At 56.6% G+C, this 12,426-nt stretch overlaps 6 protein-coding genes across 6 annotated transcripts; 2 read left to right on the forward strand and 4 right to left on the reverse strand.

Moving 5' to 3' along the window:
• Positions 1-141: 141 nt before the first annotated feature.
• BCV69DRAFT_295344 (hypothetical protein) lies at positions 142-1,884 on the forward strand (the record flags this gene model as incomplete). The annotated part of the gene is made up of 3 exons (XM_025493902.1): positions 142-216; positions 397-571; positions 656-1,884. 3 exons carry the CDS (start codon positions 142-144, stop codon positions 1,882-1,884), a joined length of 1,479 nt encoding a protein of 492 aa, XP_025345675.1.
• A 20-nt stretch (positions 1,885-1,904) lies between these two features.
• Positions 1,905-5,389, reverse strand: BCV69DRAFT_285143 (Nop14-like protein). Its single transcript, XM_025493295.1, has 3 exons — positions 4,753-5,389; positions 4,365-4,432; positions 1,905-4,283 (listed from the first exon to the last, which is right to left on the reverse strand). Exons 1-3 carry the CDS (start codon positions 5,318-5,320, stop codon positions 2,100-2,102), a joined length of 2,820 nt encoding a protein of 939 aa, XP_025345676.1. The 5' UTR covers positions 5,321-5,389; the 3' UTR covers positions 1,905-2,099.
• A 197-nt stretch (positions 5,390-5,586) lies between these two features.
• BCV69DRAFT_314709 (GRIM-19) lies at positions 5,587-6,401 on the forward strand. Its single transcript, XM_025495140.1, has 5 exons — positions 5,587-5,606; positions 5,699-5,711; positions 5,817-5,966; positions 6,058-6,199; positions 6,321-6,401. Exons 1-5 carry the CDS (start codon positions 5,594-5,596, stop codon positions 6,378-6,380), a joined length of 378 nt encoding a protein of 125 aa, XP_025345677.1. The 5' UTR covers positions 5,587-5,593; the 3' UTR covers positions 6,381-6,401.
• Positions 6,402-6,429: 28 nt separating this feature from the next.
• BCV69DRAFT_314710 (DnaJ-domain-containing protein) lies at positions 6,430-7,928 on the reverse strand. Its single transcript, XM_025495141.1, has 2 exons — positions 7,418-7,928; positions 6,430-7,258 (listed from the first exon to the last, which is right to left on the reverse strand). The coding sequence occupies exons 1-2, from the start codon at positions 7,792-7,794 to the stop codon at positions 6,544-6,546; spliced, it is 1,092 nt and encodes a 363-aa protein (XP_025345678.1). The 5' UTR covers positions 7,795-7,928; the 3' UTR covers positions 6,430-6,543.
• A 204-nt stretch (positions 7,929-8,132) lies between these two features.
• Positions 8,133-9,840, reverse strand: BCV69DRAFT_285146 (putative myo-inositol oxygenase). Its single transcript, XM_025493296.1, has one exon. It carries the CDS (start codon positions 9,387-9,389, stop codon positions 8,331-8,333), a length of 1,059 nt encoding a protein of 352 aa, XP_025345679.1. The 5' UTR covers positions 9,390-9,840; the 3' UTR covers positions 8,133-8,330.
• Positions 9,841-10,224: 384 nt separating this feature from the next.
• BCV69DRAFT_285147 (translation initiation factor eIF-3, subunit D) lies at positions 10,225-12,283 on the reverse strand. Its single transcript, XM_025493297.1, has one exon. It carries the CDS (start codon positions 12,227-12,229, stop codon positions 10,352-10,354), a length of 1,878 nt encoding a protein of 625 aa, XP_025345680.1. The 5' UTR covers positions 12,230-12,283; the 3' UTR covers positions 10,225-10,351.
• Between the last annotated feature and the right edge of the window lie 143 nt (positions 12,284-12,426).

The raw sequence follows: 12,426 nt of genomic DNA on the forward strand, positions 1-12,426 counted from the left end.
CAACTTCCATACTGTGTGTTCCTACTCTCTTCTACTACTTCATTCAATCCATCTTTACCACTTCTTTAGCGTCCGTTTTACCGATTCGATCAATATAAGCCGACTACACTGATTCAAATCCCGCACCACCTCACCATCTTCATGGCAATCGTGCACTCTCACTTGCCCTTGTCTCGGGGCAGCGGACCTAATATTATCGTGGTAAAGACAAGTACCGTGCGTCCATGCTTGAGTGAAGGAAGAATGGTGACTTGTGCACGGTGATGAGTGCCTAAAAGCGTTGATTGCAGCACCGCCACCTTTATCCCTCTGCTTCGGATCGGCAGCTTCTGGCAAGTGTCACTAAGAACGTGAAAAGCGAACCTCTATTCTCTTGTATGTGCGAACTGTATATAGGTCTGCCTTGTCCATACACTGTCCTTTGCTCAGACACTCGGTTCTCATAAGCTCAATCGCAGCCAGTGTGCTTCCTCACGGGCGTCGGGTAACGCAACACGAGTGAACGACGTCACAGCGAGTCAGTGGCCGGGCAAGGGAACCAGCTGTGTACAGGAAGTCGTCAGCATGCTCAGTGAGTCTGGCTTATGTGAGAAGGAAAGCAGCACAGCGGGTTTTCGACCACTCTGACACACATTTCCACTGCATCTCTTGACAGCTTCAGAACATACAGGGCAGAAGAAAGGCCGCAAGCCGCAGCTACACCACAATAGCAAAAGCGTCTCCTTTGCCCCTCTCTTTCCCTCTGGTGGCATCCCATACACACAACAGGTCCTCGTTGTCTCTTCTCCCATCGATCAAGACTACGCTTCCTCGAGCTCGCAGTGCAGCTCAGCAAGTAGTAACACTACTCACTTTTCGATACTTACCAGCTCGGAGAACAGCCAACCTCACACTCCATGTGACGATTCGTCGCTGGTCAGCCTTACGCCGATTGTTCCCCCTCGGCAACCGCCGAGAAAGAAGTTGGTGGGATTATCCGCTATACAGCGGTCCTATCTCGAGGAGAAGGAAGAGGGTTCCTCCGGTCAGCGAGACTTTACCTGCGGCCGCTCCTTGCCAAAGCCTTCAGCTTGCTACTTCTCCTGGCCTGAACCGCAACAGACCCGTCACAAGTCGTCAAATCCTCCACGATGCCCCTCCTCACCACAGGTGTCCCTCTCGCCGCAATCGTCTAGATCTTTGTTATCGCCACACAGGAACAGCATGCAAAGACCGGGAGGGCGTGATCGTTCAGCGTCCATCGCGAGCCACACAGGCAGCTCAGGACCGATACGTCTGCGTCGGCAGTCTACGTCTTCTCACTCTTCCTCCATTTACGGCGATGTAACCTCCAAGAGTAGAAGACCTAGCAGGCTGACGGTTAGTACAGACGAAGTGGACAAGATGCGCAGAGCCTCGAGCGTCTCCCTGCAACAGGCGCTGCACACGTCCGCGGGCACCATCGAATCGGAATCCCAACGGACAGAGCTAAGTGGTTCCACGGGCGCTCATCTGACTCGACCTCGGGCGAGCTCTAGACCAGCGCTGGGAACGAATTCTCCTCTCTTGCCCACGTATCACGCAAATGGGGTCACGTCTGCAACTCCCCCTGGTTTTTCAGGTCGGATCCGAGGGGTCACTCTACCTTCTCTCCGCGAGCTGGGCATCATACCCAAATCTCGCCTCGACATGGGACTCGGATTGGGACCGGGACTGGGACTCACTCTCAGAAGTCCAGTGACCGGTACCGCTAAAGGTAAAGGAATCAGTACGGTAGCTAGGCGTGATGCGTACCCGGCCTGGGGAGAAGCGCCTGGTAGCCCTGCGCCCTTTTCCTCCAGAGCCCAGTCGGTCTCCCCTGTGGACTCAAAGGATGGAATAGATATTGGGTTGCTCGGAGACTGACCCCGAGGGGCCCGGCGGATATATAAACGGAAGGTCCACACTTTGTAGCTGTACTTTGAGATGATACACATACACGTTACATATATCTTCGTGCTCAATAGAGTATGAAGCTCCTAACGCTAAGGGCAAAGAGTGTATGAATCGATGTAATATATGAATACAATTGATGATGGATGCGTGTAATGTCCAAGCGTCCCCTTCCCTCCCACTCTCCTCTACTTCTTCCCACCCGCAGCCCTCTTCTTGAGTCGACTCTTCTCCCTCTCGAGCATCTTCTGCTCGCTCCTCTCTTCTCCCAATCCACTGACAATCTTGCCAATCTTGCGCTTGTACTCGTCTTCTTCGACTTTGCGCTCCCGAGCCTTTTCGGCCGCAAGGAATTGGCTGTCCTTGCGCAACTCGCGTACAGCGCCTTTACGCTCCTTTTTGACGAGGGCCTTGAGCTTCGAGGCCTCGGCGCGCGCTGCATCGGGATCGTTTGAGCCAGAGGAGAAGCGGGCGTAGCGTGACCCGCCAGAGGAGTCGAACTTGGGGATGAACGAGGCGAGGGGAATAGCGCGGTGTGCGTGCAGGCGCAACGGTCGACGGGTAGCCCGCGCTTCAGCAAGACGAGTTGTGAGGTGCGAGGACGTCGCGCTGAGCTGCTCGGCAAGAGTCGAGGGAAGAGCCGAGGAAGGAATCGAGTCTACGACCAGGCGGGAGGGCTCAAAGAGCTCAATGTAGGCGGCGGTACCCTCGTACATATCGGCAAATGCCTCGATCAAAGCCAGAGTCACGCTGAGCAGGGCGACGCCAGCCTCGGCTGAAGGCTCTTCTGCGGCCAGCAGCGAGAACAGGTCCGGCTTGCTAGACTGCGGAAGTGCCGTCTTCTTTCCACTCGGTAGACCGACTGCTTTGGCGTGCTCCTCTTCAAAGTCGGGTGTGGGAATGGCATAATCCATGCAGGCCTTTCGAGCTACCGCCTTGCCTTTCTTGTCCAGTGGTGACAATAGCATCAGTGCGTTCTGCAAGAAGTTGAGAGCTTCGGGCACGAAACGCTTGGCGTCCTCCTGTTGATGGGCGACGAGAGACACCAGGTACAGGCCGGCTGCAAGATCGGATTGGCTTCGGACCCGGCAATGAGCAAGGTAGTGCGCAGAGAGCAGGGCCAGCGGGGTAGCGACAGGGTGGTTTTGATCCGAAGTAGGCCAGATCAAGGCTGCTACCCTCAGTAGGGTCAGCTCAGCTGCCCCAGGCCAGGTCCGTGCTTCGGGTCGCAGCGCTCCTTTCGCCAAACCCCTCGTCAGATTCTTCTCCATCAAGGACAGCTTCTGAACAAAGTGTTCTGACGACACGATCGGATACGTCGTTGTCAGCTCGAAGATCGGCTTGACGAGATGCTCAATCAAGTCGAGGTGAGACAGACGCTCTTCGCTCGTCGTAGCTGTAGCTGCCTCTCCGGCCGTGTACAGCACATGATCGAGGAGGACACCTAGGAAGGCTTGCAGCCGAAATTTGTTGTCCTCCGCTAGAGATGGGTGGTAGAGCGCCCTGATGCGCTTGACGACGAGGGGCACTTGACTGGGCTGGAGAGAATGCTCCTCCATGATTGAGAGGAACTGAGTATGAGTAGTAGGGCAGGTGAAAGTGAAGGGCACTGCTGCAGTGGTGGGTCCAGCGCCAATCTTGGTCGCCTTTGCTCGTTTCTTTGAAGGTCTAGACGCTGTCGTCAGATCCCCGTTCTCGCTACAATCCTCCGCGTCGCTGTCGTCCAGCAGGGCCTCTCCATATCCTTCTTGCTCTAGCGCAGGATCTTGCTCGCCTTCGCTGCTGTCCTCGTCGTCTTCTTCATCTTCATCGTTTTCCTCTTCCTCCTCCATGGCAGCCGTATCGTCCTGAGCTTCCCCTAGACCACTGCTCAGTCCATACACCTCGGCCGCTGTCTGTCCCTCGATGTCGAGGTCATCGTCAAGATCATCGGCCTGCGGAGCTCTCCTCTTGCCTCCTGATCTTGCGCCTGAGCCATCCTCATCGACTTCTTCTCCCCTCATCCTCTTCAGTCGAGCTTGCTCGGCCTTGCGCAGCTGTTCGGCAGCCTCTTCAGCCAGCTCGCCTTCAGTCTTGAGCCGATCCTGCGGCTTGGCTCGACGCTCAAAGGCCAGCTCCCTCACAAATGCATCGTAGTTGCTTCCTGACGCCTGAGGCGCCTGTGTAGACGCGGAGGACGCGGACGCCTCTTCTCCCTTCTTGGGGTTCGAAGGGCCTGCCATCAAGAGGCCGCGAATGTCTCCCAGCTCATCATCCAGCTGTGCCCTGAGCTCATCATCGGCATCACGAACTTGTTGTCGCTCCATCTTGTGCATCTTCGACTTGGCCATGACTTCCCTCATGACGTCAGCTTTTGATTTTGGCCGATCGGGCTGCAGTAAAGGGAGACGAGAGCAGGCGTACTGTGAGCGAAGTACTCGGGTGTCACGTCCTCACGCACAGCTGCAACTCACATCTGCAGGCTCAGCTTCAAAGCCACCAAAGTGCTCAGCTCCAGTGGTCTCGCCGTCGATTTGCCCATCTGTAGAGGTTTCATGGCAAGGAGAGAAGGCTTCTGTGTCTCAGCTGGTCACTCCGATGCATACTAGTCTCCTCTCTCCTGCTTCTCCTTCCTCGCATTGGCTTGCACCACGGGTCATCAATCAGAAATCTCCAGTAGAACTTGTAGCCGTCATCGTTATAGAGTACGCCCACTTTTCAGTGAAAGACGTCTCCCTTGAAGCACGTATCCGGTGAATAATAACAGATGGACACCACGAAGGGTGCAAATCATCCTATAGATGTCCCGTGCTGCGAGCCAGCGGAATGTAGTCCTTCTTCTTCTAGGTCACTCGTACTCACCATCTCGGTCCATCATGCTGAGCTCGGGCAGATTTCCCATACCGCTCAGGCTCCTCCCGAAGTGCGTAAGCTCCTCTTCCTGCCCGGCAGCATCGTCGTCATTCAGGTTGAAGAGAGCTGCCTTCTTTCCCTTTGCCTGCCTTTGCTTTTCTCTTGTGAACCTCTCGAGCGCCCTTTCTTCTGGCGTGAGATTCGAATCTGTCTCTCCGAATCTCCGATCGATAAAAGTGCTGGTCTTGTTCCTGTTCTGGTACTCGGGCAGAAGCATAGCATTTCGCTGTGCCAGCCCACCCTGCTTGGCTAGAGCTGGCCTCCCCACAGCACCCTTGACTTTCCTTCCCAGGACTTCATGCTTGACCTTGGTCACCCTCTCCTCGAAAGGGTTGAATTTTGTGTCCGAGCTGATACGGGCGAGAGCCTCTCGTCTGGCGGCCGCCTCGTCTCGCTCATTGGAGGCGTGGCCCCTCTTGCGCTTCTTCGCCGAGTTGGACTGCTGACGACGGTCATTGATGCCCGAAGACTTTACAGTCGACTTGAGCTGTGCCAGCTGCGAGCCTCCTTTGGCCATCGTGGGTGAGACGAGGCAGGCTGAGCAAGGGGTTGAGAAGATGATGGTATTGTGCTGTGCAAGGTCCCAGGAAGGAGTGGCCAAGCTCTGACTGCCTGCAAAATTATTCCGTGCCCGTCCCTTCCTCTGTCCGTGCTTCCGCTCCGTCGCTTCTCGGCACCGCGCGACGAGCGTCCAGGCGCAACCCACCCACCGGGGGCTGGTCCCGTATGGCAGCGCCTGGAGAAGCCTCGCACTGTCCGTCCACCACATCCTCTCACAGCATACAATACGATGAGCGGTGGCAGTGAGTAGACGGGAAGAGGAGCGTGGCTGATGGGAAACAGAAGAGGGACACCTCGCTGACTCTCCTGGTCTGATTGACCCCACTCTGTGCAGTTCACTACGACCAGTCAGTATCTTATCCTCGCATCTACAGGCCCCCATTTCAAATCCCCATCTACCAGCACTGACACCATTAATGCCACACTCATCTCTCGCTTTTTCTCGCTAACAGGGACCTCCCGCCCAAGGGAGGCTACGAGCCGATCCGCTACAAGCGCAATCTGCCTGGAAAGGGACCCGGAGGAATCGCAATCTTTGGCGGTGTATTGGCCATTTGCGGCTATGGTTTCTGGAGGGTCGTGCAGGGTAATTTGGAGCAGAGGTGAGTACAGGCTTGCGGGGACGCACTTGTTCGTTGGAGAAAATCTCACATCTTTCTCTGCCCCCCGACTTGTACCTCTTGTTACTCTCAGGGAGCTCAAGCGCGAGAGGGCCTGGTCCCGTATCAACCTCGTACCCTTGCTGATGGCAGAGGCAGACCGCGACACCTACAGGAGAGAGCAGGCTGCGCTCGCGAGGGAAAAGGAGATCATGAAGGATGTGCATGGATGGGAGGTGAGTTGTCAGAAGAGTAGTAGTCTGCAAGACCCTCTAGATCAGAAAGGGCAGGCATCGCCTTGCTCGGTGTGAAAGAGTAGTCTGACTCGTTGATCCTTCTCCATCTCTTCACCGACAGGCCGGCAAGAGCGTCTACAACAGCAAGAGATACACACCGCCCAACTACGTTGTCATGTAGATCCGTCGAAGCTGTCATCGTACAAATACAAAACATTCGCTTCCTCGTTCCTCCCCTACCTGCCAGGACACGGTGTAGGGCATCGATGACGTTTGAAGTCTGAGGTCAAAGAGATGGCGAGACAGACGCAACGAGTCTATGATGTGCTTCATTGCATGATGATCTAGTCTATCCGTACGCCATTGTCCAGTCGCTCTCCTCGAAGGGCCGACAGACCACGAGCTGACCTCGACAGAACCATGACCGTTTTGCCTCTCCACTCCTCCTCTTCCTCCTCTTCCCCGTTGCCTCCACACTGACGCTCTGCTCTTAGCCTGCCACCCCCACCGCCACTGCTGCCTCCAGTGCCAAGACTTGTCGCCACTGCGAAGATGAACGTGAGGGTCCCTATGATCTGTATGAACCTGATAATCGGCGAGGCTCCCTGAGCTTCATGTTCCTCCACCCTCGTCGAGAAGGGATCGCTCGCACTCCCACTCCCACTTGCACCGCCATACCCTGCACTCCCTGCAGCTCCCGAAGTGCGAGAAGAAGCAAACTCCTCCCTCTTGCGTTGCTGAGCTGCGTACTTCTCAAAGAGAGAACTCTCCGCCCCACTCCCTCTACCTCCACCAACTCCACCAGGCCCAGCGCCAAAAGCCCCACGAGCGCGGGCGTGTGCTGAGCGAGTATCCTCTTGTTCATCGGCAGCAGCACGACCAGAGCGGGCCTGACCGGCTCTACCTCTGTTAGAGTCACCGCGACGTCGTTGGTACTCCCAGGCGTACGTCGCTCGCGCTCGACGAGCGGCATTGTCCCCTGGATCATAGCTGTAGTTCTGCGTTGGACCTCCACCTCCTCCACCGCCGCCTGTGCGTAGCTGACGGTCGTAGTCTCGTCTGATTGCAGAACATGGGAAGGTGAAGGAAGGGTGGTGGAATTGAGGTGAAGAGGGAGAGGGGGAACAAAGAGTCAGCGTTTCCCATCCTACCAGCCGCCCATCTTTCATCCCCCCGCTCTCTCCCCACCCCTTGAGCACAAGAGCAAGCGCAACTCACCTCCCCCTCTCATTCCCTAGCACACCCCACGCTTCGCTTACCTCCTGAAACTTCTTCTTGGCACCTTCATCATCTCTATTCACATCGGGGTGATACCGTTTACTGAGTTGGTAGAATTGAGCCTTGATCTCTTTTGAAGAGGCGGAACGGGAGACGCCTAGGATCTTGTAGTGGTCTTGAAGGCGGGGGAGGGAGGTACTGAAGTGTGAGCGGGAGGAGCTTGAAGGGAAAGAGGAGGAGGAGGAGGAGGCGGAGGAAGTTGCAGAGAGGAGAGTGGGGCGATGATACGTAACGAAAGGAGCGAGGCTGCTGGAGATGGGTATTGTGTAAGCGGCATGGTGCTGCTGGAGCTTGGGGAGGAGCGGACGCAAGCTCATGGCTGCTGCGCAACCGGGTCCGAGGAAGATGTATCGCCTCGCCTCGAGACTTTGGTCGCAATTATACAGGATACTTGGTCACCCCTACCAAAACTGCGAAATGGGTCGGTATGCGGGGAAAGAGGGCAGTCTTTAGCGGGAAGGAAGGGTTCAGCCGCTTGTCCGTGCCCCCCCAGGCTCAATGCATCGTCAGATTTACGTAAGCACTGCGTCCGCGAACCCTTTAGGGTCCTCCAATGCCCCCTCGTGAGTCACTCTGGTAGCGTTCCACCCTGAGTCCTGCGGGAATGCGATCTCACTGAACACCTTTCTTCGTTTGTCACTGATCGGAATTGAAGAGACGTCGGAACAGATACGAATGTAGCCGGAGGTATAAGGATGAAAGAACTAAGTACAGGGACGAACGAATCAAGGGCCAAGGAGTCAGAGGGCATATCACGAAACGAGGGAGCGTGACGATACAGAAGTAAAGAAAATATGGAGAAGAGGGATCACGGAACGATGATGCTACGAAACTGGTCTTTTGCTTCTACTCTCTACCACTCAATGACCCCAGGAACGTACTTGTCGATGAGTGCACTGTAGTAGTCCCTTAGCTCCTCCATCTGAGGTGGCTCATCGCTCTTCGAGTACAGATCATAAGCATTGAAGGCCAATGTAGCCTGTAGAGCGTCCTCATCCGATCCGTCAGCCTTGTGGAATTGTCGGTAGGCGCCTCCACGGTGCCATGGGTAGAAGGAGTGGTAGCGTACCATGTCCAGTCCTGCCTTTGGAATAGTGCTCTGACTCTTGAGGATGTGATACATGTACTCATCGTGACCCCACGAGAGCATCACCTTTTCTAGTCCACAACCGCGCTCGTACATTCCCAGCTCAGTATTGTACTGGGGATCGACCGAGTCGGGGTTTTGCTCAAAGGTAGAGGGGTAGACGTTTTCAGGAGCAAAGGCAGCACCAACGACGAATGTGTCGCCGACGACGTCCCATTGTCCCTTTGCACCGAAGAAGACGAGGAGCTTGCCCAAGTCGTGAAGGAGACCGGTGAGTTGCATCCAGTCAGGCTTGCCGTCGCGCCTCATTGCCTCGGCAGTCTGCAGGAGATGTTGGCTTTGAGTGAGGGAAGTGTCCGGGTCGGACTCATCGACGAGTTCATCGAGCTTGTCAATGGCCTCCCAGATGGTCATGCGTGCATTGACCTCTCTGTCCTTGCCCAGATACTTTTCCCTCATGGCAATATTGTACTCGACAGTCTGACGTGCGTGTTGCTCGGCATAGAAGTTCTTGACCGAGTCCATTGCATCTTCATAGTTTCGGAATTGATCCTTGTCCTTTTCAGCATCGAATTTGGAACCAGAAGTCTTCCACGAGTCGTCCTCTGCCTCTTCGACATTCTTTGGGCGAGGAGCGTCAGGGTGCTCGCCGAGATAGGCATTGATCGTGTCGACGGCATCGCTGACTGCATCCATCTCTGCGCCAGCATTGGGCGAGAGGGGGGCAGCAGAGGGCAACTTCTTGCTCTGGATAGGAGTCAAGTCGCCAGCATTGAAGTCGTGGCTGACGGGTGGGTAAGAGTCGACGAGTGCGGTGGGTGCCATGTTGAGTCTAGTCTATGATTGCGTGCAGAGGAAGTCGTGGTAATGTGTGACGGCTGCTGCGAGATGTGGGATGCGACCACTGAGCTTGCGTGTGAAGATGCAGAGATCGTAGTTGACAGGAGCAAGAGAGGGGGAAGAACTAGACGAGAACCACACACTTGAGTCCTTGTATAAGTATCCCATTCCACTTCGGTCAGCTCGGTGGAAGTGGTTGCCCCAGACCGGCGCCTTAGCACGCCGTGGTGAAGACCGAAGGCAAAGTCTCACCGGCGTTGCGGGGAACAGGCCTGCGCCCCTGGCCTCGGTCATCTGACACTTGGAGGCCGCTTTGCCCCCGCCGCCGGGTAAAGTGCTTAAGGTGGTCCGGAAGAAGAAGAAGAAGAAGCGACACAGAGGCAGTGCAAGGCGAGGTAAGGTGAGCATCCCACGCAGGCTGCCTCGCCGGTGACCGTTCCTGCCTGCCTTGCTCCCTAGACGTCACTTTCCACTCCCCCACGCGACTTCTTGTCCCCCGCTTAGGCCCCGCTCGGTCCCACACGCGGCGACCCAGGCCACCACCCCCACCGCGGAAAGATCTGCCCTGCCTGCCTGCACCACACGCAGCCACGGCCAAGGCTTCCTGTTGCGCTCTCCCACCCCGCAAATCCCTTCTCTTGTCCGGTCAAATCGGAAGCTCCGATCCATTCCTTTCGGGTCTTCTACGGGATCCAGATGTCCGAATAGCGGCCGATTAGCGGGCTCAGTGCGGGGTCACAAGCAACGATCAGCCGGGGAAAGACGCTCAGGGAAGAGGGCGAATGCGGGGAATGACGGGCACACAGAAGACTTCGCACCCATTGATCGGGGATCACCCTTGTATTCTGGTCATTTGCTCGGCAATCAATCAGTATCGGAGAGGAAGGAGGGATGACATTCGCAGCACGTGAAGGGAGAAACACGCGACAGCTCGCCTACTCTATGGTCTACTCGTCGTCCTCGGCTCCACCCTCTTCGTCCAGCAGCTCCTCGTCTTCCTCCTCATCGTCCTCGGCAGGCCAGTTCAGGGGAACCCTGTAGAGCCTGATCGTTCCCTTGTTCGGGTCCTTTGCCAGTACAAACTTGGCCCTTCCATCACTTCCCTCGCCCTCGCCTGCACTCTTCCTAGCCAGGTCAGCAATGGTCCTCACAATACCCCAACCATTGGAGAGGTTGACATTGATCTGGGCGGCAAAGTCCGAGGGCTTGTACCACTGCGTAGCCAGGATGGAGTGCTTGGACGTGTCCTTTGGCGTGGCCCTGGAAATGTATCCCAGCTTCATGTTGTCTGCACCCGCAAGGACAGACTGCACAGCCCATCGCGCCAGCTTGCCCGCATTGTTCTTCATCTCAGTAGCAACGACCGCACCTCGCTGACTGTCCAGCTTGGTACGCCAGTCGGGAGCTCCACCTGCTCCCTGAGCCCTCGAATCCCACTCGTTGAGGGTGCGAATGGTGATGAATTGAGGGGGAGCATTCTTGGTCGTCGAGGGCACATAGGCATCCAACTCGGTTCGAACGTAGAGCTCAATGGGATCCTGAGCGGACGAGGAAAGGTCGAACTTCTTGTAGCGGTATCCGGCTGAGGCCAATTGATCAGCATCGCCAGCGGAAGAGGGGTCGTGGAAGGGGTTGGCACCATCGGCCAGGTCGTGTGTCTTCTTTGTGTTGACCACCTGGAACGCAAAGTTCTGGTTGATGTACGTCGCCTCCAAAGAGAGGTTGCCAGGAGTGTTGATGTTAGCAGCAGCATTCTTGTCATCCTTTGACTCAGCCTCCATGGGTGGGTCGGCAGCATTCTCATTGACGGTGACGTAATCGAATGCTCCTCCGTCGCGCTTGTCGAAGAAGATGTCGCCATTTTCGCTCTTGGTGATCAGTACGTCCCAAGGGTATACGACACGAGTGGCGCACATCAGGAGAGCCAGAATGGAGTCTGTGACAAAGATACGAGTGGGAGCAGGACCTGCCTCCTCTCCAGCCTCGCCAGAAGCGACAGAAGGCTTGGCAGCAATGTCGGCCAAAATTGGGTCGTCCGAGGTAGTAGGGTTGTAGCGCAGGCGGTCAAGAGGCTGCAGTGGCTTCTCGAAGCGCACAGATGCGATGCGGTCGTAAGCTCGGTCGTACTCGTGAAGGGTACCGTAGGATGCCAGATCTGTGCCCTCTGCCACCTCAAGACGCAGCTTGGCCAGTCGGGTGAACTCAATCTCCTCGAGCTGTTCCCAGTCGGGACCGACAGTGACGGATGGATCACGGGTCCTCTGTGGCTTGTCCCAGTCCCTGTATCCTCCGCGCCTGGCACCACCTCCACCACGAGGTGCTGCGCCGCCCCGCATGCCACCTCGGCCTCCTCGCTGAGCGCCGGCCCTTCCATTAGCCAGACCGCCTCGTCCGCCAGCGGCTCCTCCCCTAGCACCACCTCGGCCGCCTCGACCCATTGCTGTGAGACCTCCACGTCCTCGACTGGGAGTCTTTGTGTTGTCGACGACGGAGAAGGTGGCCTCGTCATCTCCGTGGAAGTAGGCAAAGGCATTGGAGGCACCAGAGCCGTACGCCTGAGGTCCATCTCGTCGTCCCTGTCTTCCGCCTCTCTGGCCACCTCCCATGCCAGCATCACCATCTCTTCCAGTGCCGGAGCTTGCAGCGTTCCAGTCTGCGATGCGGCCGATCTTGTCCGACTTGGAAAAAGGGGCGAAGGGAATGTCTGCGAACTCGGGAGGGAGTACAGAGGAGGAAGAGGCTGCAGAGGAAGAGCCGGGGGTGAGGGAGGGGGGACCCCAGACGCCGGGTGTGTCGGGTAGGGTTGGCAGAGTGAAGGATGCCATGATGATGTCGATATGGAGGGTAGTGAGTGGTTGGTCGTCGAGAAGAAAGAGGCAGCAGCAGTCGTCCTTGGTTCCTTTCTTCTTGGCCTTGAATCCTTCCCTCTGAGCCACGGCAGGCAGGCAGGCGGCAGTGGCTGGTGGGATTTTTGTGCGCGCGCTGCTCTCTGTGCGCCTCTGCCAGTCCGTGGGTTGAGCCA

This window comes from Pseudomicrostroma glucosiphilum, assembly GCF_003144135.1.
Source record: "Pseudomicrostroma glucosiphilum strain MCA 4718 unplaced genomic scaffold BCV69scaffold_16, whole genome shotgun sequence".
NCBI lineage: Eukaryota > Fungi > Basidiomycota > Exobasidiomycetes > Microstromatales > Microstromataceae > Microstroma > Microstroma glucosiphilum.

Bases quoted from the DNA above. Each gene is read 5' to 3' on its own strand.
- BCV69DRAFT_285143 (XM_025493295.1), bottom strand. From the start codon at position 5,320: ATGGCCAAAGGAGGCTCGCAGCTGGCACAGCTCAAGTCGACTGTAAAG. The intron at 4,433-4,752 runs GTGAGTACGAGT...AAACCTCTACAG, and splicing joins CAGCATGATGGACCGAGATG to ATGGGCAAATCGACGGCGAG. The intron at 4,284-4,364 runs GTGAGTTGCAGC...CCTTTACTGCAG, and splicing joins TTGAAGCTGAGCCTGCAGAT to CCCGATCGGCCAAAATCAAA.
- BCV69DRAFT_285146 (XM_025493296.1), bottom strand. From the start codon at position 9,389: ATGGCACCCACCGCACTCGTCGACTCTTACCCACCCGTCAGCCACGAC.
- BCV69DRAFT_314709 (XM_025495140.1), top strand. The intron at 5,967-6,057 runs GTGAGTACAGGC...TGTTACTCTCAG, and splicing joins CAGGGTAATTTGGAGCAGAG to GGAGCTCAAGCGCGAGAGGG. The intron at 6,200-6,320 runs GTGAGTTGTCAG...CTTCACCGACAG, and splicing joins AGGATGTGCATGGATGGGAG to GCCGGCAAGAGCGTCTACAA.
- BCV69DRAFT_314710 (XM_025495141.1), bottom strand. From the start codon at position 7,794: ATGAGCTTGCGTCCGCTCCTCCCCAAGCTCCAGCAGCACCATGCCGCT. The intron at 7,259-7,417 runs GTGAGTTGCGCT...TTCTGCAATCAG, and splicing joins CTAGGGAATGAGAGGGGGAG to ACGAGACTACGACCGTCAGC.
- BCV69DRAFT_285147 (XM_025493297.1), bottom strand. From the start codon at position 12,229: ATGGCATCCTTCACTCTGCCAACCCTACCCGACACACCCGGCGTCTGG.